General features: G+C 39.1%; 2 protein-coding genes across 2 annotated transcripts; one reads left to right on the top strand and one right to left on the bottom strand.

Annotated features, from left to right (window-relative positions):
- Positions 1–13,676: 13,676 nt before the first annotated feature.
- HYLS1 (HYLS1 centriolar and ciliogenesis associated) lies at positions 13,677–25,736 on the top strand. The gene is made up of 3 exons (XM_065882959.1): positions 13,677–13,806; positions 22,162–22,279; positions 24,397–25,736. Exons 2-3 carry the CDS (start codon positions 22,266–22,268, stop codon positions 25,322–25,324), a joined length of 942 nt encoding a protein of 313 aa, XP_065739031.1. The 5' UTR covers positions 13,677–13,806; positions 22,162–22,265; the 3' UTR covers positions 25,325–25,736.
- PUS3 (pseudouridine synthase 3) lies at positions 19,122–21,615 on the bottom strand. Its single transcript, XM_065882536.1, has 4 exons — positions 21,193–21,615; positions 20,512–21,077; positions 19,762–19,952; positions 19,122–19,645 (listed from the first exon to the last, which is right to left on the bottom strand). Exons 1-4 carry the CDS (start codon positions 21,565–21,567, stop codon positions 19,338–19,340), a joined length of 1,440 nt encoding a protein of 479 aa, XP_065738608.1. The 5' UTR covers positions 21,568–21,615; the 3' UTR covers positions 19,122–19,337.
- Positions 25,737–26,299: the final 563 nt, after the last annotated feature.

The raw sequence follows: 26,299 nt of genomic DNA, 5'->3' as shown, positions 1-26,299 counted from the left end.
GATTGCATTGAATCTGTAGATTGCTTTGGGTAGTAGAGTCATTTTCACAATGTTGATTCTTCCAATCCAAGAACATGGTATATCTCTCCATCTATTTGTATCATCTTTAATTTCTTTCATCAGTGTCTTATAATTTTCTGCATACAGGTCTTTCGTATCCTTAGGTAGGTTTATTCCTAGATATTTTATTCTTTTTGTTGCAATGGTAAATGGGAGTGTTTTCTTGATTTCACTTTCAGATTTTTCATCATTAGTATATAGGAATGCCAGAGATTTCTGTGCATTAATTTTGTATCCTGCTACTTTACCAAATTAATTGATTAGCTCTAGTAGTTTTCTGGTAGCATCTTTAGGATTCTCTATGTATAGTATCATGTCATCTGCAAACAGTGACAGCTTTACTTCTTCTTTTCCGATTTGGATTCCTTTTATTTCCTTTTCTTCTCTGATTGCTGTGGCTAAAACTTCCAAAACTATGTTGAATAAGAGTGGTGAGAGTGGGCAACCTTGTCTTGTTCCTGATCTTAGTGGAAATGCTTTCAGTTTTTCACCATTGAGGATGATGTTTGCTGTGGGCTTGTCATATATGGTCTTTATTATGTTGAGGAAAGTTCCCTCTATGCCTACTTTCTGGAGGGTTTTTATCATAAATGGGTGTTGAATTTTGTCGAAAGCTTTCTCTGCATCTATTGAAATGATCATATGGTTTTTCTCCTTCAATTTGTTAATATGGTTTATCACATTGATAGATTTGCGTATATTGAAGAATCCTTGCATTCCTGGAATAAACCCCACTTGATCATGGTGTATGATCCTTTTAATGTGCTGTTGGATTCTGTTTGCTAGTATTTTGTTGAGGATTTTTGCATCTATGTTCATCAGTGATATTGGCCTGTAGTTTTCTTTCTTTGTGACATCCTTGTCTGGTTTTGGTATCAAGGTGATGGTGGCCTCATAGAAGGAATTTGGGAGTGTTCCTCCCTCTGCTATATTTTGGAAGAGTTCGAGAAGGATAGGTGTTAGCTCTTCTCTAAACGTGTGATAGAATTCACCTGTGAAGCCATCTGGTCCTGGGCTTTTGTTTGTTGGAAGATTTTTAATCACAGTTTCAATTTCAGTGCTTGTGATTGGTCTGTTCATATTTTCTATTTCTTCCTGATTCAGTCTTGGCAGGTTGTGCATTTCTAAGAATTTGTCCATTTCTTCCAGATTGTCCATTTTATTGGCATAGAGTTGCTTGTAGTAATCTCTCATGATTTTTTTTATTTCTGCAGTGTCAGTTGTTATTTCTCCTTTCTCATTTCTAATTCTATTGATTTGAGTCTTCTCCCTTTTTTTCTTGATGAGTCTGGCTAGTGGTTTATCTATTTTGTTTATCTTCTCAAAGAACCAGCTTTTAGTTTTATTGATCTTTGCTATCGTTTCCTTCGTTTCTTTTTCATTTATTTCTGATCTGATTTTTATGATTTCTTTCCTTCTGCTAGCTTTGGGGCTTTTTTGTTCTTCTTTCTCTAATTGCTTGAGGTGCAAGGTTAGGTTGTTTATTCGAGATGTTTCCTGCTTCTTAAGGTGGGCTTGTATTGCTATAAACTTCCCCCTTAGAACTGCTTTTGCTGCATCCCATAGGTTTTGGGTCGTTGTGTCTCCATTGTCATTTGTTTCTAGGTATTTTTTTATTTCCTCTTTGATTTCTTCAGTGATCACTTCATTATTAAGTAGTGTATTGTTTAGCCTCCATGTGTTTGTATATTTTACAGATCTTTTCCTGTAATTGATATCTAGTCTCATGGCGTTGTGGTCAGAAAAGATACTTGATACAATTTCAATTTTCTTAAATTTACCAAGGCTTGATTTGTGACCCAAGATATGATCTATCCTGGAGAATGTTCCATGAGCACTTGAGAAAAATGTGTATTCTGTTGTTTTTGGATGGAGTGTCCTATAAATATCAATTAAGTCCATCTTGTTTAATGTATCATTTAAAGCTTGTGTTTCCTTATTTATTTTCATTTTGGATGATCCGTCCATGGGTGAAAGTGGGGTGTTAAAGTCCCCTACTATGAATGTGTTACTGTCAATTTCCCCTTTTATGGCTGTTAGTATTTGCCTTACGTATTGAGGTGCTCCTATGTTGGGTGCATAAATATTTACAATTGTTATATCTTCTTCTTGGATCGATCCCTTGATCATTATGTAGTGTCCTTCTTTATCCCTTTTAATAGTCCTTATTTTAAAGTCTATTTTGTCTGATATGAGAATTGCTACTCCACCTTTCTTTTGGTTTCCATTTGCATGGAATATCTTTTTCCATCCCCTTACTTTCAGTCTGTATGTGTCTCTAGGTCTGAGGTGGGTCTCTTGTAGACAGCATATATAAGGGTCTTGTTTTTGTATCCATTCAGCCAATCTGTGTCTTTTGGTGGGAGCATTTAGTCCATTTACATTTAAGGTAATTATCGATAAGTATGTTCCTATTCCCGTTTTCTATATTGTTTTGGGTTCGTTATTATAGGTCGTTTCCTTCTTTTGCATTTCTTATCTAGAGAAGTTCCTTTAGCATTTGTTGTAAAGCTGGTTTGGTGGTGCTGAACTCTCTCAGCTTTTGCTTATCTGTAAAGGTTTTAATTTCTCCATCAAATCTGAATGAGATCCTTGCTGGGTAGAGTAGTCTTGGTTGCAGGTTTTTCTCCTTCATCACTTTCAGTATGTCCTGCCACTCCCTTCTGGCTTGTAGGGTTTCTGCTGAGAGATCAGCTGTTAACCTTATGGGGATTCCCTTGTGTGTTATTTGTTGTTTTTCCCTTGCTGCTTTTAATATGCTTTCTTTGTATTTAATTTTTGATAGTTTGATTAATATGTGTCTTGGCGTATTTCTCCTTGTATTTATCCTGTATGGGACTCTCTGTGCTTCCTGGACTTGATTAACTATTTCCTTTCCCATATTAGGGAAGTTTTCAACTATAATCTCTTCAAATATTTTCTCAGTCCCTTTCTTTTTTTCTTCTTCTTCTGGAACCCCTATAATTCGAATGTTGGTGCGTTTAATGTTGTCCCAGAGCTCTCTGAGACTGTCCTCAGTTCTTTTCATTCTTTTTTCTTTATTCTGCTCTGCAGTAGTTATTTCCACTACTTTATCTTCCAGGTCACTTATCCGTTCTTCTGCCTCAGTTATTCTGCTATTGATCCTATCTAGAGTACTTTTAATTTCATTTATTGCGTTGTTCATCGTTGCTTGTTTCATCTTTAGTTCTTGTAGGTCCTTGTTAACTGTTTCTTGCATTTTGTCCATTCTACTTCCAAGATTTTGGATCATCCTTACTATCATTATTCTGAATTCTTTTTCAGGTAGATTGCCTATTTCCTCTTCATTTGTTAGGTCTGGTGGGTTTTTATCTTGCTCCTTCATCTGCTGTGTGTTTTTCTGTCTTCTCATTTTGCTTATCTTACTGTGTTTGGGGTCTCCTTTTTGCAGGCTGCACGTTCGTAGTTCCCGTTTTTTTTTTTTTTTTTTTTTGTTCCCGTTGTTTTTGATGTCTGTCTCCAGTGGCTAAGGTTGTTTCAGCGGGTTGTGTAGGCTTCCTGGTGGAGGGGACTAGTGCCTGTGTTGTGCTGGATGAGGCTGGATCTTGTCTCTCTAGTGGGCAGGTTCACGTCTGGTGGTGTGTTTTGGGGTTTCTGTGGCGTTGTTATGATTTTAGGCAGCCTCTCTGCTAATGGGTGGAGTTGTGTTCCTGTTTTGCTAGTTGTTTGGCACAGGTTGTCCAGCACTGTGGCTTGCTGGTCGTTGAGTGAAGCTGGGTGCTGGTGTTAAGATGGAGGTCTCTGGGAGATTTCCACCGTTTAATATTATGTGGAGCTGGGAGGTCTCTTGTTGACCAGTGTCCTGAAGTTGGCTCTCCTACCTCAGAGGCAGAGCCCTGCCTCCTGTCAGCCACTTTTTATGCTCCAGGTTAGATAATAATTCATCCATGTTTCCTTCTAATACTTTCATGGATTTAAATTAACATTTTGATTCTCCATTTGGAATTTACCCTTGTAAGAAATTGATCCAATTTAATCTATTTCCACATGACTAGCCAATTAGTCCAACAACATTTATCTTTTTTTTTTTTTAATATATCTTTACTGGAGTAAAATTGCTTTACAACGTTCTGTTAGTTTCTGCTGAACAACATGAATCAGCTATATGCATACATATATCCCCATATCCTCCCTCTCTTGAGCCTCCCCCCGCACCCAGGTCATCACAAAGCACCAAGCTGATCTCCCTGTGCTATGCAGCAGCTTCCCACTAGCTATCTATTTTACATTTGGTAGTGTATATATGTCAATGCTACTCTCTCACTACATCCCAGCCTCCCCTTCCCCCACTGTGTCCTCAAGTCTGTTCTCTACATCTACATCTTTATTCCTGCCCTACCACTAGGTTCATCAGTACCATTTTCCTAGATTATATATATATACATATATATATGCGTTAGCATACGGTATTTGTTTTTCTCTTTCTGACTTACTTCACTCTGTATCACTGACTCTAGGTCCTTCCACCTTACTACAAATAACTCAATTTCATTCCTTTTTATGGCTGAGTAATATTCCATTCTATATATGTGCCACATCTTCTTTATCCATTCATCTGTTGATGGACACTTAGGTTGCTTCCATGTCCTGGCTATTGTAAATAGTGCTGCAATGAATATTGTGGTACATGTATCTTTTTGAATTATGGTTATCTCAGGGTACCAGAAATATTTATTTTAAAGTTAACATTTTTCTCAACTAATTTGAGATGCCTCTTTCATAATATGCTGAATTTCCATTAGCACTTAACACTAATTCTGGGTTCTCTACTTAGTTAAATTTTTCTACACGTTACCTCTACCTCACAACATACACAAAAAACAAATTCAAACTGGATTGTAGGTTTAAAGTGAAAAGTATAACAATAAAACTTCTAGAAGAAAGCACAGCATGTAGTTGTAACTTTGGAATAGGCAAAAGGTTACTTAAACATCACCTGAACAGCAAAACCATTTTTAAACATTGGTAAGTTAGACTTCATTGAAATTAACAATGGCGGTTCATCAAAATGTGTCAGTAAGAGAGTGAAAAGACAAGTTAACGACTTGGAGAAGATATTTGCAATACTGATATCCTAAGTAGAACTTGTATACAGAACATAAAAATCTTACAGCTTTCCTAGGCAAACAAAAGCTGAGGGAATTCATCACCACTAGACCTGCCTTGCAAGAAATGCTGAAAGGAGTTATACAAGGTGAAATAAAAAGATGTTAATTAATGACATGAAGACATATAAAAATATATAAGACACTGGTACAGGTAAATATACAGTCAAACTTAGAAAACTCTAATAGCATGGTTTGTTAACCACTTAACTATACTACAAAGGTCAAGGTAAAAAGCATTAAATATAATTTAGCTACTATAATTTGTTAATAAATACACAATATAAAAAGAGTTAAATAATGACCTCAAGATATAAAAAAGATGAAGTAAAAGAGTGAAGTTTTGTAGACAATCAAAATTAAGTTGCTATCAGGTTGAACTAGATTGTTTTACCTATGAGATGTCTTATATAACACTCATAGTGGAGGGGAAATTGGAAAAAGATAGTCAAAATGTACAAACTTCCAGTTATAAGAAAGTTGCTAAGAGCTCTCATCACAAGGAGACTTTTTTTTCTTTTTATTGTATCTCTATGAGATAAAGGATGTTAACTAAACCTATTATGATGATCATTTCACAATATATGTAAACCAAACCATCATGATGTACACCTTAAACTTATATAGTGATATATGTTAATTATTTCTCAATAAAACTGGGGGGCGGGGGGAAGACTCATGGTAACCACAAAACAAAACCCTTGAGTAGAGGCACAAAAGATAAAGAAAGGGGAAACAGCAAACCATCATGGAAAACATCAATTTACAAAGGTAGGCAGAAACAACAGGAAAAAGAAACAATATAAATACAAAAAAACCAGAAAACAATTAATAAGATGGCATTAGTAAGTCCTTACATATCAATAATAACTCTAAATGTAAATGGATTGAATTCACCAATCAAAAGGCACAGAGTGGCTGGAAGGATAAAACAACAAGACCAAACCATGTGCTGCCTACAAGAGACTGACTTCAGTTTTAACACATTATTGACTGGGAGATTTTTGCAGAAACGAATGCTTGTGGCTATAATATGTCTCCAGTCAAAAATGTGTTAAGGACACATATAGGCTCAAAGTGAAGAGGTGAAAAAAGGTAATCCATGCAAGAGGAAACCAAAAGAAAGCAGGGGTAGCTATAAAATTAGGCTTTAAGCCAAAAAACAGTAACAAGAGACAAAGAAGGTCAATATATAATGATAAAGGGGCCAATTCACCAAGAAGATATGATGATGATAAATATATACAAACCCAACTTCATGAAGTACATAAATGTATTAAGACAATACTAGCAGAGTAAAAGAGAAACAGACTACGATACAATAGTAGTAGGGAACTTCAGTATCCTACTTTCAGCAATAGACAGATCATACAGATAGATGATCCAGATAGATCATCTGGACACAAAACAAGGCTTAGGAAATTCTTAAAGATTGAAATGATACCAAGTATTTTTTTCTGACCACAATGGTATGAACCTAGAAATAAAGAGTAAAAGAGGAAACTGGAAAATCTACAAACATGTGGAAATTAAACAACACACTCGAGAACAAGCAATGACTCAAAAAGAAATCAAATAGTATCTTGAAGCAAATAAAAATGGAATCACAACATACTAAAATTTATGGGGTACTGCAAAAGCAGTTCTAAGAGGCAAATTTATAGTGATAAATGCATATATTAAGAAAATAGAAAGATCTCAAATAAACAACCTAAATTTACACTTCAAGGAACTAGAAAAAGAAGAACTAACTCAGCCCAAAGTTAGCAGAAGCAAAGAAATCACAAAAATTGGAGTGAAAATAAATGCAATAGAGACCAAAAATTTTTTTAAATAAACAAAACTAAGATCTGTTTTTTTTTAAAAGATAAACAAAATTGACAAACCATTAGCTGGACTAAGAAAAAAAAAGAGATTCAAATAATAAAATCAGAAATGAAAGAGGAGACACTACAAATGATAACTTGGAAATAATAAGGATCATATGAGACTACTAAGAACAGTTACAGGCCAATCAGTTGGTTAACCTAGAAGAAATGGATCAATTCCTAGAAACATAAAACCTATGAAGACTGAATCAGGAAGAAATAGATAATCTGAACAGACCAATAATAATTAAGGAGACTGATTCAGCAATCGAAAACCTCCCAACACAGAAAACTGAAGGACCAGATGGCTTCACTGGCAAATTCTACCATACATTTAAAGAAGAATTAATGCCAATCCTTCTCAAAGGCCTCCCAAAAATTAAGGAGGAAGGAACATTTCCAAATTCATTTTACAAGACCAGCACTACCCTGATACCAAAGCCAGATAAGGACACTACAAGGAAGGAAAACTAGAGACCAATATCTCTGATAAATATAGAGGCAGAAATTCTCAACAAAATATTAGCAAACTGAACTCAACAACATATTGAAAGGATTATACATTGTGACCAAATAGGATTTATCTCTGGGATGCAAGTATGGTTCAACCAATGCACATCAATAAATGTGATACACCACATTAATAGAATGACAGATAAAAATTATATGATCATCTCAACAGATGCAGAAAAAGCATTTGACAAAATATAACATCCTTTCGTGATAAAAATCCTCAAAAAATTGGTTATAGTAGGAACATAAAACCTACAACCAAGAATATGCTTGTTCAGATTCAACGGAGAAATCACAAGCTTTACAGGCAAGCAAAAGCTAAGACAATTCAGCACCACCAGACCAGCTTTACAACAAACACTGAAGGAACTTCTCTAGGCAGAAAAGAAAAGCCCACAACTAGAAACAAGAAAATTACAGATGGGAAAGCTTACCAGTAAAGGAAAACATATAGTAAAGGCAGGAAATCAAGAGGAGAGCACAAATGCAGGACATTGGAAATGCATGTGAAATTAAGAGACTAGCAACTTAAAGCAATCTTGTATACATATAGACTGTTATATCGAAACCTCCGGATAACTGCGACATTAAGGCATCAAAGGGTTTCTTTCCTCCCCAGGGTTCCCCTGTTTCTTTCTTTCAGTCCTACTCTAGGTCAACCCTTGGGCCAATTATTCTCCTAGGTATCTTACTTTCTTTCTTCATTCCAAAATTAAAATTCCTTCTCACAACCTCCTAAGGCTCTGAGAATTCAGGGTCCTTTTCTCTCTGAGCCTCAGGTTGAAACTACTTTCTATGAAGCCACCTAAATGCTGGCTTTACTCTGCTACTTCTCCTTGGACTGTGGGCACAGAAATTTTCCGATATTTTCCCTTCTGCACACAAAAAACTCTACTCGGTTCTTAATTCTTTTATTTCTAAAAATGTAAACATCTGTAAGAAGTACAGCAGATACAAAGAAACATGGTGTAAAGAAAACCTTGTTCACCATCTGGCATGTCCTAAGACTTTCATTTGTAAGAGGTGGTTCTCAGTTGGGGATGGTTTTGCCCCCACGGTTGGCATTGGGTGATATCTGGACACATTTGTGATTGTCATTATTGGGATGCTACTGCATCTGAAGTGTAGAGGTCAGGGATACTGCTCCACATCCTACAATGTACAGAACAGTCCTCCCAAACAAAATATTATCTAGCTCAGAATATCAACAGTGCTGAAGTTGAGAAACTCTGATTTACAACATCACCATATTTCATCCCATCTCAACTCATATAGCATCTGCCCCTCCCAGCTGGGGCATCTCACTGATTATTAGGAATTTCAGGACAGGAGTTTTGCTCCTGAGTGAAAGGAAGTAATTAAATGTTCTGACTTAATGGCAGGACATTTAATTTAAAATTTAATCCAACCACACTGAATCCCATTACACACAGAGCTTTGATAGTGGTGGCAAGTAACAGCAAATATGAGACATATACCTGCCCTCAAAGAGCTTGATCATCTTGGGAGGAAAAGAAATACACACTTGGAGAAGTAATAAGAATAAAAAGCAAGATATGAGTATCAGTGCTTAAGACATAAATAAGAATGATTGGGAGTAACATACTTGAGTTGGCCCTTAAACAGATTTAAAATGAAAGCATTTTAGAAATGAAAGCAATTAACATAATATCTAATGTAACTCCATTTAACAGGTGAGAAGAAAAACACAGAGAAACTAACCTGTCCAAATCATGCTGGCAAATTACTGGGAAGAGAACTCTGGTCTCCTGATTCCTGACTCTTGCTGTTGCGTTTACAACCGTTGCCTTTGTGACTGCTAAAAAAGAAGAGAGAGAGATGAGCAGAGAAGGCCCTGTATGAACAATGGTAGAAGTGTACATCATCATCACAGTTATAATAATAATCATTGCTGACATATGAATGCTTAGTGAGTAGACTGGTGAAGGGCTCACATTATGAAGTATCAGAAAGTAAGACTGGAAAGGAATGAGCAGCTTGGGATGAAGAGATAAGATTAAACTAAACAGAATATTAACAGTCTCAGTCTAGGTATTTTAGAAGTTAAATAAGAAATAAAGGTAAGTGCTATAGCAATTTCAAAAAGGGTCAAATTCCAATGGCTGAGGGTAATCAGGCATGGCTTGGTGGGAGGGGTAAACTGGAGATGAGCTTTCAAGAGGCATAGGATTTGAAAGGAGATAAGAGGGGAATCTAGATAAGGAAGGGATCCAAAGTTAAATAAACCAAGTGGCTTTGAGGACAGTGAAGAAACAAGACTGACTACAATGGGAAGCTTGAGTAGAGGGGACCTGGGAAATGAGGCTGAAAAGGCAGGATGGGCCCAGATCATGCAGGGCCCCAAGAAGAATGAATTTACTCTGGCAAAGAGAGACCACTGCAGGTGCTTTAGCAGAATAACTTGATTAATGTTTTAGGACGACTCCTCTGGCAATGATGTATAGGATGAACAGAGCCAAGAGAGATAAAAGGGAAGGCAGAGAGCTATTCTTCTCGTAAGAACAGAATAAAGAATATTATAAAGACTAAAGAATACTATACAATATTTATAATGCAGTGAGTTATTATTTCATAGACACTATGCTAACGTACTTTTTCTCATTTAATTCTCACAGAAAACATACAAAGGAAGTCGAATTATCATCTCCATTTTTAAAATGAGAAAATAGAATCAAAGAGAGGCTACATAACTTGCCCAGGTCACATATATAGGCATTGGAGGAGTCAGAATTTGAGCCCAGATAATATGACCCAGAGCCTACAGTCTTAGCTACTATGCCGTATCCTTCAATATTATTAAATGTGTCTGAAAGAATCCCCAGAGCCTACAGTCTTAGCTACTATGCCGTATCCTTCAATATTATTAAATGTGTCTGAAAGAATCCAAGAACAAAATAATAGGGCTGAACTAATGATTAGTGGTAAAAAAGGAACTGGAAGGAAGAGAGATGAGACTTTACAAGGGAACAAATGACAGAACTTAATGAGATATATGGAGATGAGAAAGAGCAAAAAATGATCATCCCTTGGGCTTCCCTGATGGCGCAGTGGTTGAGAGTCCGCCTGCCAATGCAGGGGACACGGGTTCGTGCTCCGGTTAGGGAAGATCCCACATGCCGCGGAGCGGCTGGGCCCGTGAGCCATGGCCGCTGAGCCTGGGCATCTGGAGCCTGTGCTCCGCGCAACGGGAGAGGCCACGGCAGTGAGAGGCCCGCGTACCGCAAAAAAAAAAAAAAAAAAATCATCTCTTAAGGGGTGAGAGGATGGGGAAATGATAATACCATTCACCCTTGGAAATCACAAGGGTGAAACCAGAGGGTAAAGATGAGTAATATTTCAGATATGCTGCATTTGCAAAGATGAAAAGAAATTCACGTAGAAATTCTAATATGCAGATAAGATAGATTTCAGAAACTCAGGAAAGAATAAGGATTGAAATTACAGATTTTGAAATTATCTCACATAAAATGAATAGTGGAAACAAAAAAAAACTATTAAGCTCTCCAAGGGAGGAAAAAAAAAAAAAAAGGACCAATCGTTGGGGACCAGCAACAATTAAAAGGTAGAGGAGAGAGGCAGGAGCAGAAGCAGGACAGGGTAGTCTCCCAGAGTTCAACAAATGAGAGTTTCCAGAAGAGAGCAGGCTGCCTTCTCTTTTCACTCTGTACTCTCCTGGAAGATCTCATTCTCACCTACTCCTTAAACTACCATCCACACACATGCAAGTAAAAGATGAGAGGTCTACAGTTGAAGGAGTTTGAAAATGTCAACAAAGGGGTGAGGTAAGCAAAGATATCATAAAGGAGTGATTAACTTAAACATGAGGATATAACCAGTTGAAAGCAATATTCGAATGCATAAAGATGCTGATGCGTTAATTAAACTAGCTACGCCGAATCAGGGAAAGCATCTGGAAAGGATGCATTACTACCGAAAGGTAAGGAAACCACGTTAAACTATGTCACTTAGACACAATCAGCAAAATTCAGATTATGGGAAACTTCACAGAACAACCTGGTTCCTTCAACAGGTTGTTGAACAACCTGGTTCCTTCAACAAGCAAATTGCAAGGGAAAAATATGGAGGTGGAACTTGTAGAATAAGAGAAGCTTGAAAGACGTGTCAACCAATCACAACGTGTGAAGTGGACTGGGTCCTGGGTTAAACGAGCACAGTAGAGAAAAAAAAAAAATTACGAGGCAAGCAGAAAATTAAACTGGATATTTGATGATATTAAGGAAATACATTAAATATTTTAGCTATAATAATAATATTGTGGTTACGCTTTTTAAAGTCCTTTATGTTCTTAGAAATCATACTGATATATTTATAGCTTTCAGATGCCTGCTATTTGCTTCAAAGAAACACAAGAGGAGTTATGTAGATAGTGATATGGGAGCAGTGAGATTGGCCAGGAGTTAATAATTGTTGGGGCTGGCATTGAGTTCACGGAGCTTCATTTTTTCCATATGTTTGAAATTTTCCTTAATATATATTTTTTAAAAGATGCAGTTTGGTTTGCAGGAATAGGATTTCCTTCCATATACTGTAGTTTAAATGGCCCTGGTTAAGTTTTCTTGACCTGAGTTCAGTGGATTTCAAGGAACCACGAGGATTATCAAATCAGATCTAGACAAAGCTGGAGGATGAAGTGGTCCACCAAAAAACAGGGATTGAGTTGAACACAAGATACCACTTGAAAGATGACGGAAGATAGATCCTTCAAGTTATTGATTAAAGGGTTTCAGAGATAAAATTTTAACATAAAGGAGAACAAGAAACTAATGGGGGTGTGAGTGTAAGGAGTTTGCTGAATGAGCAAAGCAGTAGGTAAGAAAAATGACTCTGTCCGCTCTTGTTTCTAAGACAAATTCAATGCCACTGAAAAAGACATGCAGCTATGAGATGACGAAACCTAAACGTGGGATATGTGTTCATGAGAAAAGAATGTGTGCACTGAAGTCGTGTTAAGACACTGGAGATCTAGGGGTCGGGTCATTCAAACCTTCACAAACTACTTCTGTCTTCTTCTCCTTTGTTTATTCCTTCTTCTTTCCCCCAACAAATCCGAAGTGCCTTAGAGGTAGTGCAAAGGCCCTAGGACAAAGGGGTAAGAGTAAGAGGTAATATGAAGTTTGGAGGAAAAGATTACGGATTATTTTCTCCCTCTCACTGAATCCAATAGTGTAAATTAAATTTGTCACCTTCCTATTTGTTGTGAGGTGGGGTACAGAACGCTCAGGACGAGGGGGACAAGTTGCTTTAGTTAGGTCGCAGGGCAGTGATGAGGACACTGCGCTGTTAAGACCTCCACCCTTTTTCTTTACTAGGTCTCACCGTCAGCAACTCCCAAAGCACTAGACTTTTCCCCCAGGTACGTAAACAAAACAAAACAAAACAAAAATTTAAGGGTAAGATTATGCGAAGGGAGCAGACGGGAGCATTCCAGAGGAAAACCACAAGCGAGGCCTCGTTCACCCAAGGAAGTTGGAGTGGTGGGAGCAGTTTGACAGTCACTTTGGCAAGGGTTGGAGACACAGCAATGGGTCAAATCAGAGAGCCTCGGAAACCACGGGAAGGATTCTGCGGATGCGCGTCCGGTCTTTATACGGAACCTGCGCGTATCAGACTCCAGGGCAACCGTCAGGAGGCAAGAGGCGGGACCGGGGGAAGTGGCTCCAACCCGGCTCTGAGAGCCGCCCTCCCCGATGTCTCCCAGCCCCACAGCCGCCGGAGCAGGGAAGGGAAGATTCCCCTGAGGTGAACGGAACGTTTAAAACACCTCTCCCGAAATCCAGCTACCTCGCTGTTAACCGAGGCTTGAGAGTCCTCTCCTCCCCTTCCGGGACACCTAAAAGCGACGCCGCCGCGGTTCCGGGTTACGCGCTGGAGCTCGGCGGGTGGCGGCCCTGGCGAATCCAAGCCCGGAGTCCCAGGCCTCCTCCCGCCCATGGGGGAGGGCCAAAAGAAAATAGTCACCAATCGGGATGTACACTTGGAAGACGTTTACCCTCTGAGCCAATAGTAAGGAGGAGGGCGGGGCCGAGGGGGCCGTACGCTCTTCGGGTTTAAATCTGGGCGGCCGGGCGGTTAACGCCAGCCTGGGCGCGTTTGCGGGTCGTGCGCCTGCGCGAGCTGTGGGACGCTAACCGAAACCTGCGGTACTAAGCTAGCGGGGCGGCGGGACTCGGTGCGGCCGATGGACGTCCGCTGGACCGGTAAGCGGGCAAAAGCTGAGAGAGATGGTGCACTGGCTCCCTAGGGCCGCCCGTCCGCCCACAGTTGTGGAGAGGTCAGGTTCTGAGTAGCGCGGCATTGGAGTTTCCCTCCCCTGGGTGCCGGTTTCCCCAGGGCGCCGTACGGAGCCTTGACGCTCCCGCCGAGCCCAGGTGTGCGGCCTGCGGAGGCACGTGTGAGCGGCGCCGTGCGTGCCCCCAGCGCGTTCGACCCCTCAAGGTCATGATGTGCACCAGCTGCCGGTCCACTGCCAGCCCGGCGCCCGCAGCGGCGAGCACCCTCGTGGTCGCCGCTCTGCGAGGTGGACGGGGCCGAGGGGCCTGTGGGCGGCGGGACCGGTGCCCGCGGGCAGCCGGCTTCCCCGGAGGCCGTGAGCGTCTGAGACGATAACCACGCCCCGGGCCAGCTGGTGCAGTCTCTGGTCTTTGTTGTCGTCGTGAAGGGAGAAAAGTCTTCTCCCCCTCTAGTTTCACCTTTTGTGAACTTCCGGATGTCACAGTGCGAGAAGCGCTTTCCCTAATGAGGTAGGATAGCGTGTAAAATTGAAGAATCCTATAGTCCTGCCCCAGAATGAAGAAAGAAAAACAACTTTTTTTTTTCTGGTTATAAAAAGTATACAATCTCAGTATTTGTAGAAATAAATCCAAGCACTGTTAAGTACATATTTAAAAAGGAAGAAAATACTCGAGATTCCATCAGCCACAGATCAAAAAAAAAAAACCAGTGTTGATATTTGGGTTTACTTAAGATGTATTCATTATGAGTATATATTTACATGATTGGTAAATGTATTTGTTTTATATAATTGTGTATTTTGAATATAACAAAGTATATTCATTTAAAAAGCAGATTATGCCTTATTTAGTCCCTAATAGTTTAGGAATAAGTGATTTGATCCATGCCAAATGTAGATATGCATTATCATTTTAAAAAAGTCTTTATTTGGCTGCACCTGGTCTTAGTTGTGGCACGCGGGATCTTCATTGTGGCATGCGAACTCTTAGTAGTGTCCTCTGGGATCTAGTTACCCGACCAGGGCTGGAACCCAGGCCCCCTGCATTGGGTGCGCAGTCTTAGCCACTGAACCACCAGGGAAGTCCCTGCATTATCATTTTTAATGGGTGCATGGTATTTCTTGCTATGGCTCTACTATACCACGTATTATTTAACCTAGCCCCTAATGATGGACATTAGTTTCTCCAATTTCTTCATCAACAGAAAATAGCATGGTAGTGGTTACTTGTACATGTACATGTTTGCGTTCTTGTCCAGTTTATCTCCTTAGAATAATTTCTTGGAAACGTTTTGTGGCTTAGAAATTATGGTACATTTTAAATTCTGACTCATAATGCCAAAGTGCCCTCTAGAAAAACTGTCATCTCCCCTCTGCACCCTCCCCCAACACATAGAACACAGTGTAAGAGTACTTATTTCTCCACACTCCAGCCAGCACTGGGTACTGAAAAGTCTTACCAATCTAGAAGCATAGCTTAATGTTTTTATTTGCATTATTAATGAGGTGAAACATCTTTTTCTATGTTTATTAGTCATTATTTCTTCAGTAATTCACCTTTTTCCTATTCTGCTGGTGTTTGTACCTTTTAATAGCTTTCTAATAGGAATATGAATTAGTGATTTTGAACCTGTTACAGTATTTCCACTAGTTTGTTGTCTCTTTGGATTATGGTTGTCTTTTTTAGGGTGTTTTGTTTTCTTTTGTTCTAATACTTTTGTTCTTGAAGCTGCATGCTTTCCTTCCGAGAGGTAGAGAAATTTGTTCTAAATCTGCAATAGCCTCCCAGCAAAGTTTAGAATCTAACTAGTGATCCAGCCCTGCTATTCCAATTTAAAATCCTTCCCCTCCACCCTCAAAATCCTTTCACTTGCAACTAGGTAAACATGGGACACTGAATTGCTTAAGATTTTGACCAGAAGGTACTGTTGGGTATTTTGGTCAATATCATCTGTATTTATCTACAAAATACAAGCTGTGCTAGCTTCTATGTGAAAGTTTCCCCCTAAGTAAGGAGAAAGGATTATCAGGTCTTTATATTAAAAATAGAAAAAACTGACAGCTACTTGTGGACCTTATTAAATTTTATATTTTATTATTTGCAAGCACCTATCTCCTTCATACATTCGAGAAAGAAAAAGTGTGCAATAATTTAACTGCAAAGGAAACATGTTAATCATGGTATAGTATACTACACATGCCATAAAAAAAAAAAATCTCTTTGGGCCTTAGTATTGGAATTCTTCCAGCCCATTCCAGCCCAGAGTCCTGTTCCATTTCTGTCCCTACTTTCCTCTGTTCTGTGTTTATCTTTTTAGTAGGCAGTTTTGTATTGCATGAACATTGAAATGAATGGTGTAATACTTCTCACAAAGCACCATTTAATTTATATATATAATATATATACTTATATATTACATGTTATATATATTACATATATAATATATATAAAAACATATATAAAATCTCATTTAAACTTCACAACCTGTTGAAATAATTCCTTCCATTTTTCCAGTGAAGAAAGAAAAAGCTAAGCCCTACTTTACTCCTCATATTCATTTAGTCCCTACCATCGGTCTGACTCTGGAATTTATACAACGTATTATACAATACAGATAAATGAAGTCATTCTTCAAAGTTACATTTTGGGACTTCTGATTTGCTTCATCTATGATGATTGTCCTGAGTTTTTCTGTGGTAACTACCAAAAGTAATGTCATTAGATCCTTATTCTTCTAGATTTGATAATATAACCTAGTTAACCTTGAAAGGATTTCATTTAAGATCAAAGACCCTGGACTTCCCTGGTGGCGCAGTGGTTAAGGACATGGGTTCGATCCCTGGTCCAGGAAGATCCCGCATGCCGCGGAGCAGCTAAGCCCGTGTGCCACAACTACTGAGCCCGCAAGCCACAGCTACTGAGCCCGCGCGCCTAGGGCCCGTGCTCCGCAACAAGAGAAGCCACCACAGTAGGAAGCACACGCACTGCAACGAAGAGTAGCCCCCACTTGCTGCAGCTAGAGAAAGGCTGCATGCAGCAATGAAGACTCGATGCAGCCAAAAATAAATAAATTAAAAAAAAAAAGATCAAAGACCCTGATCCTCTCTTTTGCTTCTATAGAATCTGCTAAGCATGGCTGGTTTTTTTTTGTTTGTTTTGTTTTGTTTTGTTTTTTGCGGTAAGCGGGCCTCTCACTGTTGTAGCCTCTCCCATTGCGGAGCACAGGCTCCGGACGCGCAGGCTAAGCGGCCGTGGCTCACGGGCCCAGCCGCTCCGCGGCATGTGGGATCTTCCCGGACCGGGGCACGAACCCGTGTCCCCTGCATCGGCAGGCAGACTCTCAACCACTGCACCACCAGGGAAGCCCTAAGCATGGCATTTTAGTTAGTGCTTTTTGTCCCGTGTATCATTTCTTTATAGTTGACTTTTTTTTTTGAGTGATTCCCTAAACTCTGTTCTTTTCTAGGTTTTCCTTTGACTTGAAAACTAATGCCAGTGAAAGTACATTGAAATAAGGTAGGAACCTGAAAAAAATAAAATGCTTTGGTTTGTCTTTACATGTTTAACTGGGGATATTTTGCTATGCTCAGTGATTACGCTATCTTTACATCGAAATTAAAGGAGAAAGCAGTCATATTTTAAGGACATTTAGGGTATTATGAAATATTGGCAGATCAATCCCAAAAACCGATGACGTGATTCAAACTCCAGAAGACCTGGATCGTACAATTGGCAATTTAGAAAAAATCTTACTTTGTCCAGCTATTTCCCCATCTCTAAAATGGGGCTCTTTTCTGGTTCCTACTCAGCTAGAATGTAAAAGCTATTGTGTCTTCTTGCTCTTCAAAACTACAGGGTCACTTCACTTCCTTATACTATTTTACTTCCTAAACTTGGAACTCTTTCAGTGAAGTCTTCTTTCTGCGGCCCATCCACTACTGAGCATCAGTGTACTATTTCTATGTTAGTATTGTTTCTAATTGTCCCATCTATTATATTTTACCTAGCAGCTTGAGGGTATAAATCATATTTGTATACCTGGAATTTTGAATATAGGTAGGAACAAACTAATTATTTGTTGGCAGGTAAATAAAACTTTGGATCTCATATAGTATATAGTATTATATCATAAATGTGGACTAGCAATACACTCTGCTGTGATGAAAATTGTTACTATTGAGCAGAAGGTCTGAGTTCATTTACTTTGATGTTTATTGTTTTAATTGCTATAAAGGATAATGTATTATTTAAGAGAACTTTAAACTCTTCTGAGTGAATATTGGTGTTTATAAGTCATATTTTGAGGGTTACGTATCAACTTTGAGAACAAGCAAAGCCCCACCTCATTTTCCTGTCCTAGTGTGTGTCTCCAGAATGTGCTTCAACCTGAAATGTAGGAGTTATCCTGAAAGGTCCCTGCTTTGAACCTCACACTCACTCAACCACGAAGTCCTGTTGCTTCTCCTTTCTTAAGCTCAAATTCACCTTCTTGTCTCCGTTCCCCTTTCTGCAAATCTAGTCTAGGCCATCATCATCTATTTCCTTGATTGCTCCAACAGCCTCTTAATTGGTCCCACTGTCTTGCCCTCTTGCAATGCACAGTAAACCCAGAGCAATATTTTTCCTACACAATTCTGGCTCTTAATTTTTTTTTTCCAGTGGCCTCTCAAGATAAAATTTAAGCTTTTTTTGGAAAGCCTACAAGGCTCTAAAACATGACCCTTGCTTACCTTTCCTAACTGTGCTATTGTTACTCTGAAGCCGTACTACTATATTTACAGTTACCTGAATGCAAATGCTGTAACCTTTAACCTTTCATACAGCTGCATCTTCTGCCTTAAACACAATTAAAGCTCTGCTACTTTATCCCCACTTTAATTGACTTCCACTTGTTCTGCAAGATTTAGCTTGCATGTCTCCTCTTTATAAGAGCTTTCCTTAAACTACTAGGCCAGGGATTGGTAAACCGCATGGCCTGTTTTTATATGGCCCGTGGGCTAAGAGTTTTCTCTGCATGTGTAAAATGTTAAAAAGGACTATGCAACAGAGACAGTTTGTGGCTCACACAGCACTAGACTGATAAGCTTCATAAGAGATGCTGTGCCTTACCCACGTGAGTCATTTTCAGGTATCTTGCCTGGCACTAAACCAGTTAATCAAATATATAACTTACTAAAGTTTGTATTTTTCATTTTTGACACTTGGGCAAGCTCTTTATGAGAATTGAGATGAGTAGTAAATATCTCATTTGCTTTTAAAAAGGACAGCACAACAAATCAGACACTTGCAGGATCTGGCTTTAATGAATTTGAACAAAAGGCACAGGTTTCCAGGTGTATGTAAATATATGTCCATTTAAAAATTACTTTTTGCTTCTTCCATCTCTAATTCTCCTGGACAGGAATGAAAGAATGTTTAACTTCTTTCTTATTCAAGCAAGAACTTCTTTAGCCTAATGGTGTTTTGTTGCCTCCTAGATCTTGGTGAGTTCTCTATGGTTAAATGATGCTTTTAATTTCTGTATCAACACAAACTCTCTTGGTTGGTTTCTCCAAAATAGTATTTTCTTCTAGTGTGTCATTACAGTCCCTTTTGGCTTTTGTTTCTTCATCATGGAATAAATGTGGGTGCTCAATGCGTCCCCTACGTACAAAATGCTGGATCCGGGATTCTAATCCTTGGCATTTAGGACGATCCATTAGGGGCTTATAAGTGCGCATTTTCACTCCTTCTACAAAGGCACTGGTCTGCTTTATGATAGAGGGCTTAACATTTCTCCATTCTATCACTCCATCCATCTTTGGTCCTATAATGTATACAATCAAGCATTACATGGATACTTTACCACAACAGAATCACCTCCAAACTTTATGTGAATCTCCCTCCCCCATAACCCTGTATAACTTTGGTTCCCTGTCATACCTGTCCTACAGGGCACCGCAACAGAGTCCAGTCCTTGTAGCATACTATACAACATCTGAGTTTTAACAGCATGATTAGCCCATAGTTGCTGAAGGTGGGTAACATTGAACTCCTGAACTTCCCGGTCATAGATCCACTTAATATTTTCAAACTTACAGTCATACAAGACTAAAGGAAATTCTACAGCCATACTAGAGAGAAAGAGAGAAGAAACAGAGTATGAGAATACACAGCAGCCATCCAACAATTCCTAAAAAACAGGATTAGTTGGGTTAAAAGGAGGGGGAAAACTTTGTCAATATTGAGTATCTAATAGTTAAGAAAATAAAACACCATCCCTAACCTTGAACAACTTTATAATTAAAAAAAGAAAAAGGCAGTAAACCATGGATCAACTAGTTAGGCCTGGTCTACATTAAATTTCAGTGGTAACAAGTCACCTAGAAGTGAGCTGACTCGGCCCCACCATAATGCTATAAAATTATTTAAGGGGCCTGGTCCAAACACCGGTTTCTTACTAAAGGGATAGAACAGTAACAGAAGAAAATTAAACGATACCACTCCCTGCTACATGTTCATAACATTCTACAAGTTAAGAGTAAATGCTTCATGAAGGCAGGATCAGAGACTTAGTTATTTAGACAATGGTGGGGAGAGGAAGAATATTTTAAAATATATTACATATGTCAGGGCAATAGCTGTTTTATTTTGGGGGTCTGGGTGTCTCCTTGTTTCATTTTTTAAACTTACCTGTATTGAGGCTTCTGGGGATTTTTCTCTATGTCCAGCAGCTCATCAATAACCTCTGGCTTCTCCATTCCTTGGCCAATCAGAAAAAGGATCGCCATCATACAGCGGACTTGATGGTAAAGGAATGCCTGGCCAGTCACTTCAAACTGACATAACTGAAAGGGTTCTTGCCATCTCTCCTCAGCCAGGCTCTGGCCTACGAGCTGCACTTGAGCAGACAGAATAGTCCTCTGAAAATTAATCACCCCGTTGGCTACATCCATTTTACATAAGTTCCTAAAATCATGTGTGCCAACGTACTTCTGAGCTGCATTGTTCATGCTTACAATGTCTAAGTCAGCACAAGGGAAGAAATAGCGGTAGGTCCTCTCAAGACAGCTGAACCTAGCACTGAAGCTAGGTTCTACGGGAGCCCAGGCCAGTACACGGATGTCTGGAGGGAGCACCCGATTGAGAATGTGGGTATAACGGATCTCTATAGCCACATCGTTGACTTCATCATTTAAATTAAAATCCTCTGAATCCCTGCCCTTTGGAAAGTGAGAACGTAGGTCAAGAGAAATCACCTGTGGAATGAGAGAAAGATATTGTTTTACAGATACAAATAATCTGAATCCTCAGTATGTACACCTAGAATACGTTGGTATTGCTCGCTTTGTGGAACAGTACAGTGGCCCTTACCTGTCCAAAGGCACTAACTCCTTTGTCTGTTCGCCCACACCGGTGATAGTTGGATGTCTGTCTGTTTTCTACTAGTCGAGTCTTGGTTAGAGCCTCAAACAGTTTCTCTTCTATTGTATTGTTTGTGTTTTCCTGACTGGCAAAGCCCTGATATCCCCAGCCCATATAGGCTATCTTTAGGGCTACGTGTCTTCGACTGTGAGCGCTGAAATCAAATGCACGCTTAGCTTTTACAGCTCCTGAAGAATTTTCTCTAACGTTTGAGTCCTTGTTGTTGGCCTGTTCTTTTTTAAGTCTCTGTACCTCCTGCTCCAGTTCTTGCACTCTTTTTAGGAGTTTCTCAGTCTGGATTCTTTCTATGTCATTTTCAGCCATGATAAGACAACCTCAGGAATAAACAAATCATAGAGATCCACCCTATCTGAAAAGAGAGTAAAGAGGTACAATTTTAGTGCCGATTGCTTTGGTGATGTCAATATCATTCCATTATGTTCAAATAGTATGTCAATATCATTCCATTATGTTCAAATAGTATCTAAGATTTAATTTGATGCCTAAAGGATATGGACTTTTGATTCTGCCCAGGGATATAAGCATTAGCTTTATTATGGGTTGATCATCCAGCTATTATTCTTTTCCATCCTGTCTGGCCAATTCACAGTGGGAACGGGAAAGCAGCATCAAAAAAATATTCAGCTAGCATTGTTAAGAGTAGTCAGAATTTACGGAATATGTAGATTTCATTTCTCTCTTCTTCATGAGCTGAGATGACTGAGGACGGATGTTATTGATTTTTTTTCCCCTAAAACATTTCCTTTTGACTTCTCATTATATTTGTCCCATATTTCCAATCATAAGATCTGTTTATATGCAATATTTATGTCTACTCCAAGTTTCTATTGCTTTCCAATATTTCAGGTAAAATTAGTGGCTTGTATGTTCTATCTAATACTCAGTTCCGTCTTAAAGGTGGTACAATAAGAGCTGGCTTGATGGAAGAAACTTGTCAGTGATTGTACTTCATATTGGAAGTAGAACCTGGAGTCAAGATTTTCCTACTTTAAGCAGTTTTGATGGCAGAAAGAAGGTAATTAAGCATCAAGATCTTTAAGTCAAATTTAATGCATGTCCTGATAAAAGATTTCTGTACCTCTAGCAGTTAAAAGTCACTCTAGATAATATAATTTAGATATCAGTGTTGAAATTCCTGGCATATTGCAATAATCTGAGGACAACTGTACTATATCTATAATACTGGGACAGTACTAGACAATCTGACTGATGGTTACTTTAGTTAAAGAATATCATCTCCACATCTGTTCTAAGGCTGACTAGGTTATCTAAGTCTAGGTAGCTCATTTAGGTTTTTGCTCTTTGAGTTTCTGTATCTATGACAGATGAAAAGTTTAAATGTAAAAAATGAAACTATAAAAGTACTAGAAGAAAACATGAGATAACTTTCTTATAATCTTGTTGAAGTAGGAAAGGCATTTATAAGTAAGGCACTGTAGAAACCCAGAAACTGTAGGAAACCAAAAAAATGTGACTACCTAAAAATATGTTTCTACCAGCAAAAAGTCAGAAGGTAAATAACAAGCTGGCAAGAAAAATGTAAAGGTGGTATGTATTCCATGAATATATAAATCAGTTTTAATATAAAGATCAACAAGAAAAAAATCCAACAACCTGAGAGGTAAATGAAAACAAGCATTTCATACAAAAGGGAGAAAAAACTTGTAAGTGTATGAAAAGATGCTCAAATTTACTCAATTTAAATAAATGCCAATTTATATGAGAAGTATTTTCTTTACCAAACTGACTGAAAAGAGGAGAGGGTTTGATAATATACTACCTTGGAGAGAGGAAGGAGAAACAAGATCTGGAATACACACTCAGTACAACTTCTTTAGAGGGCATCTAGCAACAGCTATCAAAATTGAGCACATACATACCTTTTGACCCACCTATTCCATTTCTAGAAATTAATGTACACATATGCTTGCACAAGTATGTAAAAACTTATATTTGTTGTAACATTCGTTTTTAAGAACAAAAGACTAAGTCTAAAATCAGTCAGGGACAGGATGAATAAATTATGGTACATCCATACACTGGAATTCCATGTACCTTTAAACAAAATGAAGTATGTCTACATGTACTGAAACAGCTGGATCACCAAGACTATCTTTAAGGTTTACAAGAGTTGTATAATATGTTCCTTTATGGTATAAAAGTGCATATGAACATGGAAAATTACTGGAGAAATTATAAGAAGCTGCCTTTGAGAGTGAAACTTGGTTTGGGTGGTGTGAGGTGGGGAGTCCTTGCTTTAAACTACATGTATATGTATTAGTTTTTCAGCTTAAGAAGAAAAATAGTAGAGACACAGGAAATACTGGGCAGTAGATACCTATTCTAGATCCAGTCAGGAAACTGGCATTGGGTATTTGACTGGTTGGTTTGGGCACTAAAAGTTAATTCAGTGACAGGCTGTTGGCATGAACAGTTAGCTTGGCAGCTGAAGCCGTGTTATTTCTTAAGCATAAGGAGTGTATGCATTTATATTACTGCTTTTGTGATGGTTTTTTGAATTAAATCACTCTCATGGTTAAAAGCAAGGACTCTGAATCCAGACTGCCTGAGTTAAAATTCCAGCTCCACCACTTACTAGCTGTGTAACCTTGGGCTGTTTGATCTCTCAATGCCTCACGTTACTCATCTGTGAAAAGGGGATACTAAGAGTACCTATCCCACAATTGTGAGGATTACGCGAATTTAATAAATGTGAAGCACGAAAAACAGTGCTGGGTACATAAAGTGTCCCTCTAAGTACAAGTTACATAATGTACATTAAGTATTGTGCCCCGTATCATTAGTCTCTTGAGCTTTTCTCATGCCTGAACTCACCTATCCTAGGAGCTACTAAAGATGGCAAGACTACCAGGCAGTAAAAGTGGGAGTGAATAAGAAGAGTGGAAACGAAAGCGGTCAATAAATTCTCGAGTTGGGTTAATGCCCCTCCAAAGTGCTCCCATACTGCCCGTACTAATCTGTATTTTACTATATACTTAACTGTTCTACTTATGACTGCCTTAGCCATTCTTTCTCCATTTCACTGCTATAAAATAGTACACAAGAAGGGAATGAACGATTTTTGGGCTGGAAATTTATTACTGGAAAACTGATTGGTGTTTTCTCTTGCAGAAGGTCCTACAGTGTAGGGGAAGCCGTGGAGGAACTTGTGGGACCTGATGGACAAAATTGGGCCAATATGGATCCGGAAGAACGAATGTTAGCAGCTGCTACAGCTTTTACCCATATCTGTGCAGGGCAGGGTGAGGGAGGTGTCAGGAGAGCAGCCCAGTCCATCCCATATGATCCCTACAGTAAAGCCTCAGTAACCCCAGGAAAGCGACATGCTCCTCCTGTACAATTGCATTACCCACATATAGAAAGCAGTGCCTCTTCAGAAGCAGTCTCAGAGGCCTCCCAAAGACTCCGAAAGCCCGTGATGAAGAGAAAGGTGCTGCGTCGAAAGCCAGGCGGGGAAGTATTAGTGACGGATGAGTCGATCATCAGTGAATCGGAGTCTGGGACAGAAAGTGACATGGACGTCTGGGACTTAAGACAAAGGCTGATGAATCTGCAGTTCCAGGATGACAGGGAATCTCCAGTTGATATTTCACAAAAATTTAGTCTACCACATGAATACCAAGGAATTTCTCAAGATCAGCTCATCTGCTGTCTACGGAGAGAAGAAATGGGCCCTCCAGCTTATGAACAAGACCTGATCGTTGCCAGCCGACCCAAGTCCTTTATTCTCCCAAGGCTGGACCAGTGGAGCCGAAACCGGGGCAAGGTAGACCGGGTGGCCCGCTACTTTGAGTATAAACGAGACTGGGACTCGATGCGGTTACCTGGTGAAGATCATAGGAAGGAATTACGCTGGGGCGTCCGAGAGCAGATGCTTTGTCGTGCAGAACACCAATCCAAGCCTCAGCACATATATGTTCCAAACAATTACCTAGTACCAACTGAGAAGAAACGATCTGCCCTTCGTTGGGGTGTTCGTTGTGACCTTGCAAATGGTGTGATGCCCAAGAAGCCTCCCTTCCCTCTTTCTCCTTCTTAAGTCCTTTTTTTTTTTTTTTTAACCTGTCTCTCCATTCACAGCATTGTTTGGGATAACCTGGTTCTTAACCTCTCTCCTTTTACTTAAATAGAAACAACTAGCTCAAAAGACCATGGAACACAGAGTAAGGACTTCACCCATCACTGGTCTTTCCTAGGTGTATGTCACGTTGGTATCGGATACCACTTAACTTCCAAATTACCACTCATATCTAGCAATTGAAAGAGGAATCATGCCAGAAAAAGAAAAACAGACCTGGTCTTTCTGTTTTGTCAGAGTAGTAAGCAAAGCCAGCACTATTTCTATTTTATAAACTTGTTACCTTTGGCTAGTGTGAGTTGCTGTTTTTATGAGTGTGTTTTTAAAGTTGCTGGGCAGTAAGCAACTGCCCCAAATTAAAGAATTTTGGAAATTTGTGAATTTGACCTTATTTTTACTTAAATACTTCTCAAAGATGATCTCAAACCTAGGTTATGATTCTGCTTCCAATCATACTCCCCATCGTACTCTCACCACCTAAATAATGAGAGCCAAGGGGAATGAACAAAAACCTGCCCTTTACACACAATCCTAAAGGAGGAAAGGTAACAGCGTAGATAACCTTCGTTACTAAAGGAATATAGTAAATCCAGCTGTTTTAATAATTTTTAACAGATGCTCAATAACAGCACTGTGTGACATGTAAGATTCTAACCCAAGTTTTGTTTCAGAATTATTTCAGCAATATATTGCCCTCCATTTGTTACTTCTAGAATGCAATAGTTTTTATAATTTGCCGCTAAGATTTTCTTAGAAATTATGCCTGTCACTTGAAGGCTATTCCCACTCTGCAACAGAACTTCAAACTCCTAGCAGCTGGAACCAGATAGAGAGATAATAACCAAAATGAATCTGGTCTATTAGGGTACAGACCAACTCACTAATTTAGCTCACCTGAACTTGGATCTATTTGTTTTTGATGCTTCTGGTCCAAAA

This window comes from Phocoena phocoena, chromosome 8 (assembly GCF_963924675.1).
Source record: "Phocoena phocoena chromosome 8, mPhoPho1.1, whole genome shotgun sequence".
In the NCBI taxonomy this organism is placed as follows: domain Eukaryota; kingdom Metazoa; phylum Chordata; class Mammalia; order Artiodactyla; family Phocoenidae; genus Phocoena; species Phocoena phocoena.
Note: the sequence above shows the minus strand (reverse complement) of the source record. Positions and strands in the feature narration are given on the sequence as shown.